The 21,888-nt window shown below is 39.6% G+C and overlaps 1 protein-coding gene across 7 annotated transcripts in view; it reads right to left on the bottom strand.

Moving 5' to 3' along the window:
- Positions 1–21,888, bottom strand: part of LOC144697282 (SWI/SNF-related matrix-associated actin-dependent regulator of chromatin subfamily A member 2-like) — a 146,788-nt gene that overhangs the window by 34,221 nt on the left and 90,679 nt on the right. For 5 of the 7 annotated variants that reach the window (XM_078569235.1, XM_078569269.1, XM_078569244.1 and 2 more), the window contains exons 22-28: positions 17,411–17,497; positions 15,956–16,002; positions 14,900–15,066; positions 11,765–11,928; positions 7,953–8,180; positions 5,120–5,158; positions 1,034–1,111 (exon numbers count right to left, since the gene is read on the bottom strand). In XM_078569235.1, coding sequence (XP_078425361.1) covers positions 1,034–1,111; positions 5,120–5,158; positions 7,953–8,180; positions 11,765–11,928; positions 14,900–15,066; positions 15,956–16,002; positions 17,411–17,497 — 810 coding nt within the window. The remainder of the gene's footprint in view (positions 1–1,033; positions 1,112–5,119; positions 5,159–7,952; positions 8,181–11,764; positions 11,929–14,899; positions 15,067–15,955; positions 16,003–17,410; positions 17,498–21,888) is intronic. The other 2 variants (XM_078569277.1, XM_078569284.1) reach the window with 1 other exon arrangement.

Here is a 21,888-nt window from a genome sequence, read left to right as displayed (position 1 = left end):
TGATCAGCCATGATCATGATGAATGGCGGAGCAGGCTCGAAGGGCCGAATGGCCTACTCCTGCTCCTATTTTCTATGTTTCTATTTTGCACGTTGGGCCTGCTCCTGATGGCAATATTTAGGCCCATTAGCCTGAGATTACTCAAGTTTCACTCTTGCTGAGAATGGTGTTTGACTGAAGTCGTCTCACTGTACATACTTAACTGATCAGTGTAGATTCTAGACGCACTAAAGAACAGGAATAGGAAATACAAATAACCCACTTTTTAAACTCAAGGTGCTTAGTCTTGCTAGATATTAGAGATTGTGCAAGTAAATTAATAATGACAACCACCTCCCGCCGCCCCCACACTCACCTGAACTCACTTATTCCCCTGCATCACCACAAAGTAACAGAGACATTGGATTACTAATGAATACCATACCTGCCTGATAGTGTTAGTAGCAGTTTCCAGTATACAGTTAAAATAAAATCATTGGAGGTAGCAAATGCTTATATGTTTAAGTAGCAGCCAGTTTTTAACCAAGGAGGTGGGAAGCAACAGAATTTCATTGTTATTTTTACTTAAAGGCTGCATGAGCAGAGTGTCTGGCTCTAAACTGTATCCACCAGATGGGAGCCTCTTCTGTAATTGGATGTTTTCCAGGGTCCAGTGCAAACAGGAGCTATAAAAGCTGACTATTTGCTCCAAAAGAATTGGTTGGAAACTATGCCATTAGTATTTGGTCTTACATGTAGTTACAATTTGGAATAGTTGATTATTTCTTTTCCCTTCCATGTGAAAGTACTATTTCTGAACTCTCACTTTCAACAGCCTTGGGAATATTAGCTCACCCTAAGCTTCTAGTCAAGTGCCAGAGACCGTAACTATAGCTGAATAAATAAATTACAAGGTCCTTCAGTATAACTTTAATACTCGTGAAATGCAAGCGATTAGCTATATGATACCCTTCCTCTCATGCACTTTAAAATTGTACAATTAGAGTCAAAAAATCTGAGCTTTTAACTTCTTCGCATAATTTTATGTAATTACCATAAACAATTCAAATTCCTCTTCGTGCCGAGCAATCATCTGATTCAGTGTCTCATCATCTGGAACTTCATCTTCTTCCTGTAAGTCAAGGAGTTAAGATGGCAATTAAATATTTTATTCGCCGTTGTAAGCCAACAGAACTAGATTCATTCTATTTACTGAAACAAAATTTTCTGGTTGATGGAAACATCACCTCTCTTCTAAGCTATAATTTTATTTGAAAACTTGTTTTGCAATTGTACTTTTTTAAAAAAAACAATTAATTTAAGAGGCTAGGGCCACTCCACACTAATGAGTCCAGAAACAGGGACAGGGTACACAAAAATAGGATGCTGCTGTTATCTTAAATCTCAGAATCTTCAGTAAGCATTACGTGTAGCACAGCCAATTAGATATCAGAATGCAAACACATTTGAATTCCATGATTTATGCAAGGTTAACATAGCGATGCCCTTCAAATATAATGTGATATATGAATCAATAGCAGCAACAAGCTGAATACCGGGGAGATTGGATAGTTTAGCTAAATAACAATGCTTTAATAAAAAATAATGTTCTTCAGTAACCATACACTGACAAACGTGTTTTTTTTAAATAGAATACATGGCTGTGTGGGACACTAAATGTGTCTTTTGGGTGACTAACTAATAAATGGTACTTATATTTGAGAGCACACCTGTGACTCTGAAATATCAATTCATGTAGTTATGTTGCTACAGCTCTGCAAGTTAGGTATCACATGATTCATCAAACCATCCAATTGGCAACTGCCATGTTGATCTGTCGCTGGCAATAAGCCAAGTCCGGGAATCAGTTTCTGGAAAATTTCTCAATTCTGCTTTGATGAATACACGACTAGGTTTTCAGAAATTTCCCATAGTCTTTCAACACGCACACATCGAATTGGTGGGGATGGGATGCATTGCCAGGCTACAGCAAGAAGCCCAGAAACTTTCTTACATGGATACAAAGCAAGCACTATAGGTGGGTCAAGATGACAGTGTGTTGGGCAAATTTAAAAAAAAACAGCATATTTGACAAGAGAATTGAATTGCTGGACACATTCAGGAAATAACAAGATTGTGCCTTCTCCTCCATAGCTTCTCCACTATTAAGTCAAAACTCCAGTGTTTACCATTTGTGCAGAAAGGAGTGGGCATGATATTTGACTTTTAGTTTATTGAAGGTCAAAATTTGATGTTGGGTATGGGTTACTTAAACACTATCAGCGCGTATTTTCTAAGTACCAGAAATAAAGACTGTACATTCCTGTGAACTAGTTTGACTTTATAGGAGGAGAGAAATATTTCTAGCGCCGAGCAAGGTGCATTTATTTTGAGTTTTCCACCAAGTTTGAAAGACAAAATAATTATTTCAGCAAACACTTTTCCTTTCGTCTCCTGAAATTTGCCAAGTGTCAAAAGGACAAGAATATTTCAGAAATTCAACTAAGAGGATAGGATTTCATAAAGTATATTGTTATGTAGCAATCAGCAAAACATGGAAGTAAAACTAAAATCCAATGAAGGGAAATTCCTGGTGGAAACACAATTTTTCCCAAAAGTATCTAACTGACATCATATTCAGTTTGGTCAAAACTTTGAGAGTACTGAAAATGCAACATGGTAGAAAAGCCTGAATTTCACAAACACTTAATTTTCAAAGCCAATGGATACAATGAAAGTAGTGCCTGTGTATGCTGCATTCAATGAAATTCAAAGATTTATCAAGTTATTCAAGAGGAAATGTAAAACAAAGGCATACATTTTGATAGTCACCAGAATTAAATTGCTTCCCTAGCCTTTTAGGTAATCAAAATCAGCTCAGGATTGAAGTGACAACTATATCTCAGTTCCCTACTTCATTCTATCTTCATCTGTCTCCAGTGCATGGTACAGTGGACCTCCATTTGAAACTATCAGTGTTGATGTCAGGAGTGAGTGAGTAGGCAAATTTGTGTCAAACAATTAACAAAAATCATGTCTACAAGTCCACAAAGAACTTGTAGCATTGGTGAAACCACTAGAATAAAGTAGAGTACAAGATAAAGTCTACATTATTAAAATAAAACATCTTTTCATACAGAAATCACCAGCACACAAAAATTAGATTTTTTTCATCATCTACGTTCATATTTCTGATGATTCAACTTAACGTCACTTTCATTTAACTCTACACAACTGGTGCTACATACCAAACATCAAATTTCAGGCACTAGAAATCAGTCTTTTTTTTAAAAAGAAAAGAATATCTTAACTCCAATGATGGGTTTTCACTCTAGACAATTCTGTACCACTATAATACCACTATGTGATGATGCAGAAGTTTTTCCTTTACACTTCTAAAAAAGATCACAAAGTCAGAGACATGGCTGAGTAAATGCAGCATGGTTCCATTCAAACTTGTTATGCATCCCCCTTCCCTGGTCCATAATATATTTTGAAACTGCAGTTTCCTTGATAGCCTACTGGCTAAATACTGTGGTGCGGTGCAAAGCCATAGAAATCAGGAAGGTTCCAGGCTTAATCCTTGTGGCTGAAAACTGGGGGCTATGATTGACTTTACCCTGGGCTGAGTCAAATCAAGGTCCCCTCTCCTGATTGCTATCCTGCTGGAAAGCGTGAATGTTGATTGGGGTGAAATGGAGGAGAAAAACACGTGATCGTGCTCAGACACTCTTGCCTCCACATTCAAATAGCCTGTTGATTGTGTCCAGATTTGTACAGGAAAAGTGGCCACTTAAGGGCTGCTCGTGCGAATGGAACTATATGCAAGCAAGAGTCAGCATATTCAGAGAAAACAGGTGAGAGCACTGGCCAAATTTAGAACAAAAGCTTTTGAAATATAATTTTAGGCCAATGGAGAAAATAAAAGGGAGGAAATGAAGCACATATCAAATCACACAAACATGCAAACACATAGTAATTAGGGCATCCTTGCAGAATATAACACAATTGCTATGTGTCAGAGGCTTTTTAGATTTATTTGTTCCTTTCATTAGTTACAGTGGCACCTCATTAGTGTGAGTGACCTATAAAAAGATCTTAAGTATAGATTTTCTGGATTATTAACATTCTTTTAAATTTTTGCAATTCTGATTAATTAGAGCTAGCCAATTTCATTGGTCATTATTTGTAAGAATTGAGATTCAATGCTGAAACAAAAATTGTAATATCAGTATCTGCCAAATTTGGATTTAAATCTATATTGCAACAAAAAGGCAAATTGCATGATTCAAATGGTTACATGCTTGCATGTTTTTATTGGTTCTAATTTAAACAATCTTGAAATTATCCCTAGGATGGCCTAAATATTGTGTGGAAATTTAGAAACCAGTCATCATAATATGTCAGTGCAATTAAATTACATTGATCTGGTTTTTAAAAAAAAAAATACACTGACCTTTTGATTTTTCCTCATTATTTTACCTTACTAACGTCCTTACTGCAGATTTCTCATTTTGCATCTCTCTACCTGAATCTCTCACTTAAGCTCTTTGTTTCTCATTCCCCCAGTTTCTACAATTCATGTTTTCTTTCCTCCCCATCTATAATTGGCTGGGAGGACAGCCATTAAATATTACAAATCCTGCCCATCCCCAAAAAATTACATTTATTTCTACAACCCACAGTCAATAGCTTATAATTGCAGATATAAGAACATAACATTGTTGACCAATCGCATTGCCAAATATCATGACATATTGTTCAAGCTTTTCAATAAGCTTCGAGGTAACAAATGTTATAAAAGACAAACTAACAAGGATTTCATAGTAAACATATTTTCTGGTTAACAGAACCATAGGATTAAGCCAATGTGTATTTTGTGCATAGCCATCCATTATTCAGAGTTGGGAGTTTTTCAGCATGTTTATCTATTTATCACTTTTGGTTACAAGATTGAATTGACAAAATGTAATTTTACTGAAAAACTCCAACTCCAATAGTTATTATGCTATTAAAACTAAATCAGCTGATTAAGTATAAAATACAGCGTATAAATAAGACACTGTTTGTAGCATATACTCATTTTTAAAGTTATTGAGCACAGCTATAGATCAAAAGCCGGCCAGTGATGTTATCCTACCCAGGTAGTACTGCAGGAAGGAGAAGCATTGGTGTCCCCCTGGTGGTGAAAGAATGCAATGTTACAAGATTGATTTCTCCAACAATACAGCAGAAGATGCTTCAGAACACTTGAGGAATGCACATGAGTAAACTGAAATTTTTCATTTTATAGGGAAATAATTGGTTATGACTGTTTTGCTGAATTCAGGCAACTTAAAACTTTGGACAATGGGAATGGTCACTCCACGTCACTTTAAAAATAGGAGCTATGTTAGCTGTCGGATTAATTTTAATCCTTTGCCTTTCAAGGAAAAATTTTAACCAAGACGCCACTCCAATGCAAAATATTCTGATGTTTGCAAACAGAGAATTACAGTCTCAGAGCAATTTACATGCAATTTTGCAGCTATAACATCACTAGAGCATTGGTTCTCTTAAAAAAGGTACTCTAAGAATAACATTAAAAAAAAATTAACTAAACTCAGGCCAATATTAGATATTAGCTTGATGAAATTCATTGCATTATAGGTGGCCTACTCAAAAAAGAACTCCCATAAGAACTTGACTTTCTGGCATAGGTCGTTTTTCTAGCACGGTAAGAATTAAAGTTTACCAAAAAGCACATTTGTTTTATTACCAGAAACATCCTCATAACACCTAAATGCAGCACTTTGCTTATGGTCTCCATCCCTCCACAATTAGCTTCTACAATACAACTGAAGGAGAAAATACGCTTATTTATTGACTTTATGAATAGGGCCATTCTTTCATGAAAAAAATGCAAATTACTTTAAGTTTTATTTAAACCACGTCTATTTGTTTTTGTTCATCAGTATTAGCAGCACAATAAAACAGGTCTCCTTATTGTCGGGTTTGCAGCTAAAGCAAATGCAAACTCACTAAAGTGAAAACTTATTATCGCAAGTAAAATTGAAAATCATGATATAGGGAGACAACACTGTTTGACAAAAGAGATGCAGAACTCGAACACAACCAATCGCTGCTGTGCAAAATAGCTCACTGCAGCAAGTTTTCAGATTTGAATAAATCATCCCTCTGCCATCCTACTTGAAATTAGCAATCAAAATCTGAAAGCTGTGGCCCAATTTTAAACTCTGCACAGAAGTGCTGGTAATTGAACATAACACAGAGCTTCACATTAAAGATGTAACTGGATGGAAATGGAATAATCCACATTTCTGTCGCTAATTCATTTTAGCATATGCCTCAAAATCCATGATAAAGGCACATTCTGCAAATATGCAGAAGACAGATCTTTGTAACATTTTTTGAAGGTTTCATGTCAATATTTGTGGCTTTGAGGGGCAAATAGATTAGTCCTAAAGATATTTGTTCAATTTTGATGGCAACAAATCACAGCTTTGTTTGCACAATCACTGAACAATTTGGTCTAGTGTAATTTATATATGGCATAATATACAAAGTCTTGCACTCATATTGACAGCCTAGAAACATTTATTTTACACATTCACTATAAACAAAGGACCGAATAGCAAGAGCCAAACTGATATTAAAAATGAGATGTTTTGTACTTTAACGAGATTATTTAAAAAAACACATCAGGTCTCATAACATTTGTCACTGAATACGAATACATGTGGTTTTTAATTCTACAAAGCCTACATGCATGTTACTGAGATTTACAGATCTTTAACTTACAGAAGCCTTTCTCTCATTTCATAGACTAGTGAAGGTTTCCTCTAGCCATATGAGTGACAATAATTGAGTGTACTGCAGAAATTCATATTGTTCCATCTAGATCTTAGGATGCCTGCACATAGATGAACATAACTTTCGCCTTTGAAATTCTACTGTATGCACTTTAAACTAAGATTTACTGTTGGAATGAAGAATATCTAATTTATATAAACTATCAGACCTTGTCAGCTTAGATATAATGTGCACCAACAATAACAGGACACATTGTCAAAAGTACACATGCAAAAATACTAGTTTGTTCTTTTCACTACTTTAATTTACCCAAGGTAATTTTTCAGTTCCAGGTTCTTTTGATAACAGACAAGCACTGTAGCCCAATCAAGAGAGATCCCCTCCCCTCATCTCAAAAAGGAAGGATGTTCTGCATGTATGATCAAGGCAAGCTAATAGCATCTTACAAAAGGCACAAAGCATCTAGTCCAAAGACATGGATGTATAATTCTTTAGCTAAAAAAAAGACATACATTATTGTTCCGCAGTTTACCATATGATTATCAAGTGCTTAATCTACTTGACTTGCTGGTTTAAAATAAAACTAGTTTTAAAACAGCAACACAATAGAATGCTGTCAATCACCTGCCACAACATAGGATCTATGGGTATTCCATAAGCAATGCTCTATTGATTGAAGTTATCAAGGTGATGTAATGAAGGCTGCATATAGCTAGAGGAACAAACCATGCTAAAATGAGCGTAAACCATGGAACATTTCAGTAAGGAAAAGCTAAATGGTACAAAGTGATCAGATACTCTTTTCCTTCAAATATTCTCCCGAACTCGGTTTGTAGCTACAACTGGATCATGCAGTATGTTTTATAATTGCGATGGCACTTCCTAGTTTGAAAGAATGCTATAATTTTCCATGCTGAAATACTAATGACGGCTTTAAACTAAATGCTAACAATTTAAATATTCTCTACTTATACTAAGGTATTTAACACATATCCAATATCTCTCATTCCTTTTATAAACATCAATCCTCATACCATTTAGTGAGATGATTTTTTTTGCAAAAATAAAATTAAACGTATCCTGGTGCAAATCCCTGCAGATGTATAGACTTTGCTTCAAACAGATCTCAGATTTCAATCATTGTAAAAGGTTACACATACCTCATTCTGCTCCTCATGCTCCAGCAAAGCCTGCAGGAAAGCTCGGCGCTCATGACTTGAAGATTTTTGATCAAACATACCAGCCTGGATAACTTTCTGGTCCACATTAAGCTTGTATTTGGCAGCGGCAAGAATTTTCTCCTCCACACTGTTGACTGTGCAGAGACGCAAGACACGGACTTCATTCTGTTGACCAATACGATGAGCCCTATCTTGGGCTTGTAAATCCTTGGGAGTGAGCAGGGGAAGGAGGAGAAATGCGGATAAAGGAAAGAAGTTTCAGCAAAATTTGAATCCAATAGCATTAGTCAGAGAATCTACAATTATCCTTAATATCCACAAGTGCTGCTCTTAATTTTTTGAGATTTCTCTCCCTCTGGAGATGACCCAGCTCAACATAAAAGGATAGGATGATTTATGCTTTTGATGCTGCACAAGAGATAGCCAAGAGACAAGACAGAAGCAGCTTTGTTATTGCATGGAGTTGCAGAAGTCCAGAGAGGATCAACAAAGTGGATTGGCAAAGAGGGTTGTTACACGAATAAGTATAATTTGATTTCTAGGTGCTTTAGGATCCACTGTTTCAGGAACAAGCAACAGAATGGGTCCAAACTGCCAAAGAATTTAAACCTACAATTTGTTATTAAATGATGAGATACAGTTGAAAATTCTGCAATGCTCTTATATAGTTCCTGGCAAACAGCTGGATTGAAGCGCTCAGAAAGGAGGTGCTTTTCAACCTCTCAACTAAAGTTTTAATGCAGTGAGAAAAATATCTTAAACAATTTACACTTGTGTAGTGTATTTAATATGGTAGAAACTCCCAAGTGAATAACTTGTTTAACAAGGGTGATAGTAATAATAAAAAAAATTGACACAGACATTGAGATAAAAATCAGGGTAGATAAAGAAAGCTTGACCAAAGAGGTAGGCTTCAAGAAGCATCTTAAAAAAGGAGAGAGAGGTACAAAGGTGGAGAGGTTTAGGGGGTATTCCAGATTTTAGGGCAAAGGCAGCTATAAGCAAAGCCTTCAAATGGTGGAGCAATGAAAATCAGTGATACTTGCAACTCCCACCATTCGCGGGGTTTCTGTTCCTGTGAGATCTTGCGAAGGGCAGAATTGTGAACAGTGAACAGTTTATATTGGGACCGAATCAGATATTATCCAGCCATCCCCAAATTTCACATTTTGATATTAATGGAGTCGATAAACGTGCACCATGGAGACTGCACATGCGCAGTGAAGTGACATTTGCAGTGCACACTTTCTTCAAGGAAGAGGACAAACAGCCATTTTTTAGGGCAGAATTTTGCCCTTGATGGGCGGGTGGGTCCCACCGGCTCGGCCGCCGAAACAGGCCCCGCCGCTATTTTAAGCGGGCAGGCCAATTAAGGCCCGCCCAGCGGCCTGCCTGACGGGAAGTGCTATGTGCTTCCTGTGTGTGTGTGGGGGGGGGAAAGAGATTCCCCAACTGTCAAAGTGGGTACTTTCGCGCATGCACACGAGAAAGCGCACATCTCCCTGAGGCAAAGTGCTGCCTCAGGGAGATCGCTGGAAGGCTGACAAATATAAAAAATAGAACAATAAAAAATTAATTAACACGTCCCCCTCGTGTGAAAATGTCACACGAGATGGGACATGTTAATGAAATAAACAAAAAATTTATTAAATGTTTTTAAAACTGCTATCAAACCTCATCCCGCCACTGGATGAGGTTTCTAAAAAAATCACTTACCCGCCTGCCTGTTGGGCCCGCGCGCCGAGCCGAAGTTTGCATGGCCCCCTCAAAATCGTCAACGATTGGCAAGTTAAGGGCCTTAACGAGGCCTTTAATTAATGGCGGGCGCGCGTCCTGCTGCACAGCATGCCCGCTAACTGAAACAACGCGATGCCGCACGCTGACGTCGAGATGCGCACGCGACATATTAAGCGCTGGTGTGCGGGCTCCGCCACCCACACATCAGCCAGAAAACTCTGCCCTTATGGTTTCAAGAGAATTTTACTCAGTAAGCTCTTTATTAACCTTTCGGGACCATGTGTAGAAACTTGAAAAGCTTGCTTCTGTAAGTGCTGTTTAGTTTGTGCTACAGTATTTTAATGGTTGGAGGGCAAGGGAGCAGCGATTCTCTGACTTTCAATGTTTCTAAGTGTGCAGTAACACCAATGTTTTAGGAGGGTTCCAAAATGTGGGATTTGACACCCATTACACAGGTGTGTGCTGTTTAAATTTCACCGGGAACTTGTGGCTTTCTACTGGTTTGAAAGGCTGCATGAGCTTGAAGCACAGGAGCAACAAGTTTGTCAACAGCTCGAAGATCTGCAAAAAGAGGCAAGTTTGTGCCTCTCAAATGCCTGTAATAATTGGTGTATTTTTATTTTTGGTTTGACTTTTTAAATTGATTGCACCTGGATTGTTACATTTTTGTAGATGAGCAAAGTTTTGGGGGTGCGAACTGCAATTGAATACACAAACAGATTCGCGAGGATAAGCAAAATTGTGATGGGGGGGGTGCATGAACAGCGAGAGTTGACTGTATTCAAGAGATCAGAATTGGAGTGCAGAGATTTCAAAAACTTATAGGGCTGAATTTCCGCCCCCCCATGGGGGGGGGGGGGGGAGAGAAAGTTGATGGGCGGGCGTGCTTCCAATCGGCGCCCCCAATCGGAGGCACGCCGCCATTTTATGTGGGCGGGCCAATTAAGGCCCACCCAGTGTGACATCTGCACAGAAGCACTATGTGCTCCCTGTGCATGTGCACTAAAGACTGCACTCATCTCTCTGAGGCTAAGTGCAGCCTCAGGGAGATAGGCTGTACATGTAAAACAGACAAAAATAGAAAAATAAAATTTCCCTTACGTGTCCCCTCATACGACAATGTTACGTGAGTTGGGACATGTCCATAATTTGTACAAAATCTTTATTAAAATTTTTTAAAGCCTACATGAAACCTCATCCCGCCCGTGGATAAGGTTTCATATTTTTTCTAGTTCCCACCGGGGCTCCTGGCCTGCCCGCCAAAGTTAAGGTTGGACGGGCAGGTCCTTTAATTACTTAACTGACCCTGTCAATGGCCTCAGTTGGCCACTGACAGGTTGGCGGGCATGCAGCTGATTTCGCTGGGCTCCTGCCTTCCTGAAAATTTAAATCGGGCGCAGTGACGTCGGGAGCTCCCCCTGACGTCACAGCACATCATTTTACGCGTCGGCGAGTGGACCCCGCTCCCGCTCGTAAAATTCTGCCCATCTGGAGGAGGCTACACAGCTAGGGAAGGGTGAGGCCATTGAGGGATTTGAAAACAATGAGGACTTTGAAATTGAAGCAGTGTCAAACAGGGAACCTGTGTAGGTCAGTTAGTACAAGGTGAATGAGATTTGGAGCCAGTTAAGATATGGACAGCAAAGTTGAGCAAAAGACTATGTAGGGTGAAAGTTTAAGGGCAGCCAACATAGCAATGGAGTGGTTAAGTCTCGAAGTAACAACTGGGATAGGGTTTCAGCAACAGATGACCGAAGGCAGGGTTGGAGTTGAGTGAGGTTATACAGGTGGAAGTAGGCAGTATTGGAGTTAATATAACAAAAGTCTTTGAATAACTCTCCTGCAATTATATTTATGATGTACAACCACAACTTAAAAATGACAATTATTCTCCACAGGCATTACAAGATGAACAATTTTTTAAAATGGGCACACATGTCATATTGATATAACATTAAACAGCCACTGATAATTTAAAAATTCTCATGCTTGCTGTTTTTAATACATATAAAGTTAAAACAGCCAATCTCTTTGCATTAAAACAAACATCACACCTGATGTGGATTCCAGTCACTGTCAAAGATGATAACAGTATCAGCAGCTTGAAGATTCAAACCCAGACCACCAGCTCGGGTACTGAGCAAGAAAATGAAGTACTTGGAGTTTTCTTCATTGAACATTTTCAGCAAAGCACCACGGTCCTCTGCCTTAGTTGTTCCTATGTGTACAGGATAGATAGAGAGATTGAGGGATCAAGACAAAACAACTTGGGAATACATCCTTTACCACAAAAATAAGTCAATTCTCAGTTCTTGTGAAATTCACAGGTGTAAAATTCCAACCACATAAATCTAAAAATAATTTGTTTTCAGGTAATAAAAAAAGTCCGAGCCAAGAAAAGATTATTCACTCCATCAAGAATTCATTTGTGGTTATTCCATCATGGATGTCTCTCCCACTTCACATGTTTACCCTTTCCCTTTCAGTGAATCTAATTTCTTCTACTATCTCCCATAGGGAAAACAAAGTCAAGAGTCTGTAACTATTATGTTAGGCTTTTTTAAAAAAAAGATTATCAATCCAGCTCCTTTAAAAAAAAACACAAATTGACCCAAATTAAATTGTCTTTGCTTCCCACATTCTGTTTCTTCTATGCAGGAAAATTCCTTATAGATTAAAAAATCCAAATAACCTGTATCAAAACAAGATTCATTCTACATTTATGTGCTATTAAACACATATCACAATGTGTCAATGTAAATGATTACAAGACAATTTTTATTCTCTTAAATTATACTCTGGCTATCCAAAAATATTTATTGTGCAGTTTTCGGCATCAGTCAAAGTGTGAGCTTTGAAATGCGATCAGCATAGAATGCTCACATTTGTGCCTTTTGCAGATGTCTGCTGCAGGTCAGCAAATATATTCACAAGCCTCTAGATAGCTTGACACAATGACAACATGGGTTGAAACAAACTGGGCTTTTGAGTTTAATGTGACATGTGTGGTGGGCTTCACTGGAGTAAGAGTCATGGCAGCTTCCAGGAAACCTTGTGCACACGTGCATGATGAACTATGGTGATGACAAACAATCTGCACACAGAGCATGAAACTCCTTCCTGGTGAATAAACAAGCCAGAATTATCTGATGGTGCCTTGATTGTTACAAGGTGCAGTCCATGATGCCTTGAACCTGTGGAAATCCAGCTACTGCAACATAGGCAAGAGCTCTCCGTGTCAAACTGGCCTGAGTGTCAAAATGCACACACTGGACAGTCTTGGCAAACATGGCCTCTGTTAACTGGGAGACAGACTTGTGGGCTACAGATAGAGAGATTCTCATGTTCTCAGCTTGTGCATGAAAAGGAGCCAGAGATGAAGAAATTCAAGGTCCAGTGCCCCTGCTATTGTTGGTGTTGCTGGTCCTCCTGTTCCTCTTCAGAGGTTAATATAATGGCTGCATAAGTTGTTTCCATTCTGCAACGAAGGCTGAGAGCAGTTTAGTTTACACCAAGGTAAGTAAGGTGCAAGGGTAAGACAACTGACTTCCAAAAGGTTGTGTCTGTCTTGAAATGAATGAATGAATGAATGAACCAACACAAGTGCTAAGAATGCAAACCTTTACCATCAGCATGGCTGCAATTTCTCTATTTAAATGTTTTCTAGCATGTTAGTTTCAATGCTTAATAACTTCCCGCTGTGATCTCACCTTGTACATTGTGGTGAGCTCCACACAGCACAGGAAATCCATGTCATGGCTGTTAATGCCAGAATAGGTTATACTGTCACTTTATCGGTATTTAACATATTTAAAATCTGACTCTTACACCTTCAGGGGGACTTCCCACTCGCTTCCTGGACTCCCCATGTTCATAAAAAAAATAGGAGAAGGAATAGGCCATTTGGCCCATCGAGCCTACTCTGCCATTCAATCAGACCATGGTTGATTGGATTGTGGCCTTATCTCCACAAGCCTGCACCATAAGCTTGTAGAACAAAAGTCGGTCTAACTCAGCCATGAATATATGACCCAGCCTTCACTGCTCTCTGTTGAAGAGAATTTTCATGCCTCTGGTGATTTGTCTGACAATGGGGAAAACTCAGTGGGCATGGGGGAGGGGGGCCATGTTGCAATTTTACCAGCAGGGGTAGGAAGGGCCGTTGAGTGGCTCGTGCACCCGTGGATTAATTGGGGGGGCAGGGTCCCTCCTTAATGGGCCATTTTGGGACCCATCGGAGGGCACCCCACCACCCCAGGTTATCCTACCCCACTCCCCGCCTTCCTAACCCAGCCTCCCAACCTCTTGCCTGGGCCTGCCATCCTGGCCCATGCGAGGTCCTCATACTTACCTCCAGTCCCAGCTCCAGCACAGCACTTCTTCCTGCAGATCTCGCTGTAGTAAAAGCAGCGGCCGCTGCTTCTCCCGGCTTTTAGCCAGGGGTTGGGCTGGAGGATGAATAACTAGGTGCCCCATTAAATCCAACCCCTTGTGTGGAGAAGGGTATGGGTGAATTGTGCCCATAATTCACAATCATGTGATATGCCAACGTACCTCATGCTGGAAGCATTAATCTCCAAATTGAATACTCAAGGTCAGTATGTAATCAATTATAAGCAAAGGTAAGTTTGGCCTGTGGATTCTGGCCTATCCAGGACTGATTGGAGAACACCCAACACATGCTGAAGTATTGAACTCATTTTCCAGTACGCACTTCCACTGGACAACTAGAATTTTGAAAGAATGCCTCATCATATGATTGAAAATATGAAACAGATGATGATCAATCAGTGCAATTTTAACAGGCATGCTTGTTTAGGAAATATCTTATATTTAATGAAAAATGTCAGATTAAAAGATTTCATAAACAAATGAACACAGAGCCAATTATAAACTGAGTTGTAGCAGCATTTGGGGAAATTTGGTTTTGAATTAAGGGCAATAGCTAATGATGCCCAAATTATAAATCTATTGCCCTAAGCACTAAATGTGTGATCTCATCTAGCTACAAATTAGTCATTTTCATTAATTACAACTGAGTGGTATTATAAGCATTATTTACCAGTTCATATTGGATTTTCTCTGTGTACACTTCTATATAAATCATCTCACAATGACTTCAATCATAATACCAAGGCTCTATTAGTGCAATTGAGATGCAGCCAAGTTCCCACATGAGTGGAACATACCATCAAGTCGCAAGTATGGAAAACTTCTGAATGCAAAATAATCTTCCATAATGGTCATCAGTGAGGTCATTTGGCAGAACAGCAGTACTCTGTGGTTAGAAACTCGCAGTTTTGGCAAAATGCGGTCCAATAATTCAAATTTTCCTGAAGCCCGATATAGGTCAGGACTAAATGGAAATAACGGAAGCATCAGTATATTAAATTGTTGTATGGTTAGACAAATGCTATAACTTTGAACATTTATTTGCTCAACATTTAATCAACATAAAGACATATTCTGTCTAACAGGGTAAGCAAAGGTACCAAATTTAACTAATTATGGCATAAAACAATGAGCTAGAATAAATAGCATTGCTCCAGCCATCCTAAACTATTTTTCTCCTTTATCATTGCAATACATTCTACTGATCATATTTCAAGAGAAGTACATCAACTATAAGTAACTAAATACGGTGATCCATCTTACTTTTCCTGCAAAAGGACAATGCATGAAACTGCACCATTAGGAAAATTTTGAAATTGAAACCAGTCTTCCTAATGATTACATGATGCAGCATAAGACAAAGTCAAATTCTGTTGTAAGCAAATATCCTTGCTCCAAGCTTCACCGAAAAGAGGGGTCCATTCCCACACTTCAAACAAAAGTTTATAGGATTTGATCTCCATCCACACAATAAAAGAGTATTTCAAGTGTTTTTCTAAACATTTAAGTGTTAAAAAGTTGTGTCCTTTTAAGCATTCTCTTATCTTCTCCTCACCACGCGTACATAAATAAAAAGCAGAGTAAAAATAAGCAACCTTGTATTTTTTTCTCTCTTCATCAAATATGATAGGCCTGATGATAGCAATATGGGTGGATGAAGGAGAAAACATTTCCCACATACCCTTTAACTTAGTGTAAAAGTCAATTAAGTCAATTTGTGCATGAAGTACAAACAAACCAAAACTGGCTCTTAAACACAAATGCATATACGCCACTTTGAATTTAACTTTCAGCATTTGGGGTTGCATCACAACTTTCAAAATCTGTACAAAACAAAATGCTTTACCACTTACCCAGTAATGAGCCCGCCATTATAACCCAGGTGTTCAGCAAAAGATTCCTGCAACAGGAAAGCAAAAAAATGGTCACTGCAGTGTGTAATTATTAAGAGCAGTGTAATTTTTTTGAATAATATTAGGAACATCAAACCTAAAAAAATTACATAAAAGAGGCACTTAGAAAGGAGTGAAAGAAATCAGTTTTCATTTGCCCTAATAAGTGTTATGCTATACTAGTGGGACTGGTGGAGGTAAATAACTGTTCTTTCACTAGGCTGGCAGATCAAAATATAATTAAGCTATCTTCAAAAAGCACACCATTGCTTTAGCAAACTATTTAACAGCTAAATTATACAAAAATGGAAAGCTTCCTTGTTGCACTTTGTGGAAAAAAAAGTACTCCATCAAAGCCAAGTCAATTTTTTTTTGCCCATAAATATATGGGGGCACAGGTTTGATGAAATGTATTTTTCAACATAAAATAATTTTTCCGTTCTCTAGCTTTTTTTATCCTCCACCACTTAAGGATTTCTTGCTGGAATACAATTCCTCAGGTGGACATCCCTCAGTTCCCGATTCATGTCCAAAATCAGACATCAAATGTCAGGTCAGGTGGGGAAATTACATCCTCACCTCCTCCCACACTTCACACATTCTCACTTGTAATTCATTATATATCTTCTCTAATTGATAAAAGGCTTGCAAGGGAGAACACCAAAACCAAGGCAACACGTGCATTACTAGGAGGAAGTGCTTTACTGTTTAATTGATGACAAGAAGGGATAAGAAGGAGCATATACAGACTTAGTGAAATAAATTAAAAACAGCTTCTCCAAATGCGATACATGCTGTTTTTCGAGCCTTGCTCAATACATAAGGTAAGTCTATTTAAGATCTTGGAAAGATCATTGAAAGAGGACTTAATGCTGAAAGACCTCAGTTGATCTATACTCAGTTCTGAAAATAAACTCGATATGAAATAGTAATGTGTTACAATTAAGGTTTACAAAAATAAGTTGTCATGGATAGTTTTGATTGAGTAACCAAGGAGAAATATGGCAGAAGGGACGGTGGCCAGAGGACACAAATGGAAGGTTATTGGCAAAAGAATCGGAGGTAACATGAGGAAGCCATATTTTACAGTTGTTATGATCTGAAATGCACTGCCTGAAAAGGGCGGTGGAAGCAAGGTTCAATAATTATATTCAAAAGAAGTAGATAACAATGTGAAGGGGAAAAAAATGCAGAGTTATGGGGAAAGAACAGGAGACTGGGACTAACTGGGTATCTCTACAAAAGAGATGGCACAGGCACAACGGGGTGAATGACACGTCAAAGAATGCCATTCTATAACAACCTCCAATCTTCTAGTCTATTAAGTCTAAGCTACATTTGCCCTTTCTGCCATTTATTATGGGTTTAAGCAAAACAGTGTAGGAATATTCCTGTTAGATGGCATTGGGAACTTACCTCTATGTGCTGAAACATGAAGGGATGATTGCATATTTTTCTGAGCTGCATTATGGTATTCATTAGGGTTTTAGCACCACCTTTACCCTAAAGGGAAACAGAAGAAATGTTAAACATAAACAAGATAACATAGAGGGACCACTCCCAAGTAACCTTTAAACATATATATGAGCATTTGACTAGTGGAAGGATCAGCTCAGTTTGAAAAGTGGCTACTTGACTTTGACCCTGCAGGATAAGTTAGTTTATTGTTTATTATTTACCTTTAATAGGACACCACAGGTATATTGGGAGCATCACAGCAAATATACATGAAGGAACAAACAAATCAGAAATAAAAACAGAAAATGCAGGAAACACTCAGCAGGTCAGGCAGCATCTGTGGAGAGAGAGAAAGCAGTTAATATTTCAGGTCGATGACCTTTCACGGAACAGGGAAGTTCCACAGCCTTTCTGACCTATTGAGTGTTTCCAGCATTTTCTATTTTTATTTCAGATTTCCAGCATCTGTAGAATTCTGCTTTTAAACAAATTATCAGGTTTGTTACTTTAATCACATAGTAGAAGGGAGTGGGACTGATGGAAAGTGCTATAATATTAGCTAACCCAATTATTAACTGATTGCTCGTACATTTTAATTGCTTAATCCTATGTTAGAAGAAATGTGAAAATCGCAGCACATGGATTTAAACAGAGTACATTCACTTGCATACCAATAGGGGAAAAATTCGACAGCACCCCCCCCAACAACTGGCATAGGAATTGTGATGCAGGATTGACCTGTGCCAACTGCCCCAATGCAGACAGCACATGGACTTTATGCTGCCTGCTAAGTATAGCAAGTTTCTGTTTTAAGTTGTCCAATTTAAGTTGTTCTGCTTTAATGTCAGTTAGTAGGGCCGGTATCTGTGTTTTGTGTCAGGAGTTTTGTTTTAATGTTGCTTTGTACTGGGTCTGGCATAGGTTCGTGTGACCCGATTGACACATTTTGGATCAGTTTCTCCCCCTCGCTGACCCTCCCAGTCGTTGTTGACCTTCCCTCATGCTGCCTCTCCAGCTTGCAGTTTACTTGTGTAACCCTGCAACTCAAAGCTGCTCTTACTCCAAAGCTGTTCTTCCTGCCTCTCACTGCTCATTTTGCAAGCCCTTGCTCGCACCGAGGGTTCAGGAGGGGGAAAACGGTAAGCGGGAGAGTTGGTGAACAGGATGTGTGGTGAGTGAGGTGTTTGGCGAGCAAGATCGGCAGCGAGCAGGAGGGGCAGCGAGCTGGAATTAAGTAGGGAGTGTCAGCATATTTCTTTTGTATTTTCTAATTTATTTTATCTTCAAAATTATTTCATTTGCAAATATAGGATTTTAGCAATGTTAAGTGTTTCAACTTACAGGGTTGAATGTTTCAACTTTTTTTCCAATGAGAAAGGTCCTATAGAACATGACTACAGCTTTTACAGTAGTTATAATTGGAAAATCTGGTTTGCTTAAATTTGTTTCACTTAAAGTTGCACTTCTCAGGAATACAACTACAATGTTAAGCGAGGACTTACTGGAACATGATTGCAGGGTCCAGAACGTGCTAACCACACTGCTGATTAGCTACACATATCAGCAAGAAATCAAAAATCATGAAACAAAAGCACCAGTTAAAGCTAGCCACACTACTTAAAGCCAGCTTGTATCTCTCAAAGCTTGCATTTTTACTGGAGCAGGTGATGGAAGTCATTTTGCAACTGATTCTGACCTGGGGAACACTCAATAATACCACATGTGAGACAGCAGACTCCAAGATTTTTCTCCATGGCACTAGAGACCCTGATCGAGGAACTGCAGACACTGGAGGCCCTCTGGACAATTATTGCAAAGGCAGTGAGAGCAGATAGCTACGGCAGCCAGCACTGGTATCAAGCCTCGAGAACCTGGATGCGATGCTGAAACAAGTTCTATGGCTTCGCATGAGTGATCAAGGTCAGCGAATAATCTTTAAATGCCACATTCCACCAACTACACCATTAACCTCACACATTGCTCAATGAACCACATCTTCACTCAACTACAAAAAAATGACTATTAATCAAGACTGAGACACAACAATTGTAGCTTCACCTCACCATCACACACAGCACTGCTGCAAGCTGCACTCAACTTATACACACTTTCAGCTATTCAACCTTGACAGCAGTATCACTCAAACACATTGCACCACACCCAATGGCACACTTCCCTCTTTCTTGCAGAGAAAGATGGCACACAAACAGGGGGCAGCAGATGCTAACCTGCAGGGCAAAGGCACAACTGCATATCCTTTCCCCAGAGGAGGAGACAGTGTCTGCCATCATTGGAACCCATGACAGAGGCTGTGGCCAGCAATGGTGCTGAAACCACAGAAAATGGCGTCATCCTCATACCCAATTGTCCTTCTCACACCCCATTTCCCCTCATCCCATAATCTCTTCTGATTTAGGAGCTGCAGATGGTGTAAGCACGCCTCTCTTACTTTCCTTCACATTCCCTCAACATAACCCACCCTTCTCTTTTCAGATAACCAAGAGTTGCCACCTGGCTAGGCAGTGGTGGAAGAGAAACAGGAGGAAGCACAAGACAACAATGATGATGAAGAATCATCACTTGATCTCACTCACAGCACCTGCTCGGATACTGACTGTGCATCTAAATTAAAGGATAGCTTAGTGGCAGGATCCGTAAGTAGTTAGGCAAGCATAGAGGCCTGCAGCCAGAGCAGGGGATAAAGGAGTGCAGATGCCAACTCATCAGGTGGCGAGATTGTACATGAGGGTGAGATTGTATATGAGTTCTACGGCAGAGGACACAGATGAGCACTTCGATGGGGCAGGTGACAAAAGAAGGCTGATGGGTACGCACAATGAAATATTTGCCACATTGACAGCACGGTCAGAAAGCCTGAGTGCATGTCAAGAAGCATGGAGAAGTCTAGCACCATTCTTCACAGGCCTTTGCACAGGGCCTGAAGCCCACCTTTTCCAGCATGGAAGTGGCAGCCAATTTCATTAGCGCACTTGTGAACTCAACCATTATTAAGCATTACATAGTCGATGTGTCCATTGCCACACAAGCATAAATTTGCCCAACTATGTCCTATCCACAAAAAGCAGGACAAATCCAATCCAGCCGATTATCATCTCATCAGTCTACTCATCTGCAAAGTGATGGAATGTGTTATCGGCAGTGTTTTCAAAAGCCACCTATGCAGCAATGACCTGCTCACCAATGTTCAGTTTGGTTTTCACCAAAACAACTTGGTTCCAGCCTTGGTCCAAACAAAGACAAAAGAACTGAACTCAAAACTTGAGGCAAGAGTGACATCAAGGCAGCATTTGACCCGGTTTGGGATCAAGGAAGCCTTACAAAATTGAAGTCAATAGGGATCCAGGGCAATTCTTTAGAGCTGGAGTCATATCCAGTACAAAAGGAAAATGTCGTGGTGGTTGGAGGCCAATCATCTCAGCCCCAAGACATTGCTGCAGAAGTTCCTCAGGGCAGTGTCCTAGGCCTAATCATCTTCAAATACTTCATTAATGGCCTTTACACCATCATACATTTGAGAAGTAGGGATGTTCGCTGATAACTGCAAAATGTTCAATAGCATTTACAACTCCTCAGGTACTAACGCACTCCGTGCGCACATACAGCAAGACATGGGCAATATTCAAGCTTGGGCTGACAAGCGGGAAGTAAAATGTGCACCATGTGCCAAATAATGGTCATCTCCAAGAAGAGTGTCTAACCATCTCTCCTCAACATTACAATGGCATTGCCATCCCTGAATTCCCTACCATCAACATTCTGGTGTCACCAGCTTAACTGGACCAGCCACATAAATACTGTAGCTACAAGAACAGAGGCTGGGTGTTTGTATGTTCGTATTCTCCTGACTCCCGATCACCTTTCTCCCATTTACAAGGCAAAGTCAAGCGTGTGATGGAATAGTCTCCATTTACCTGGATGAATGAGCTCCAACAACAATCATGGAGCTTGACGCCATTCAGGCCAAAGCAGTCCACTTGATTAGTGCCCCATTCACCCCTCCACTATGACCCACTGTGGCTGCAATGTATACCATCTACAAGATGTACTACAGCAAATCACCAAGATTTCTTTGACATGCAAGAATATAGGTAGCAGGTGCACGTGAACATCACCAGTAACTTTCCCTTTAAGATACACATCACCCTCACTTGGAAATACATTTCCATTCTTGTATCATTGCTCGGTGAAATTCCTGGAACTCCAACTTAACAGCACTACGTATATAGCTACACTACTCGGACTGCAGTAACTCAAGGTGGCGGTCACCTTTGCCTTCTCTAGGGCAATTAATGTTACAAGCACACTCATACCCCATTACTAAGACCACATATCCCACCACTACAATTGTTTACATTCACCTCCGTAATATTGTCAGATTCCATCCCTGGCTCAGCTCATCTGTTACCGTAACCACC

The sequence above is a fragment of the Cetorhinus maximus genome, chromosome 2 (genome assembly GCF_964194155.1).
Source record: "Cetorhinus maximus chromosome 2, sCetMax3.hap1.1, whole genome shotgun sequence".
NCBI lineage: Eukaryota > Metazoa > Chordata > Chondrichthyes > Lamniformes > Cetorhinidae > Cetorhinus > Cetorhinus maximus.
The sequence above is the reverse complement of the archived record's forward strand: the minus strand, read 5'-3'. Positions and strand labels throughout refer to the sequence as shown.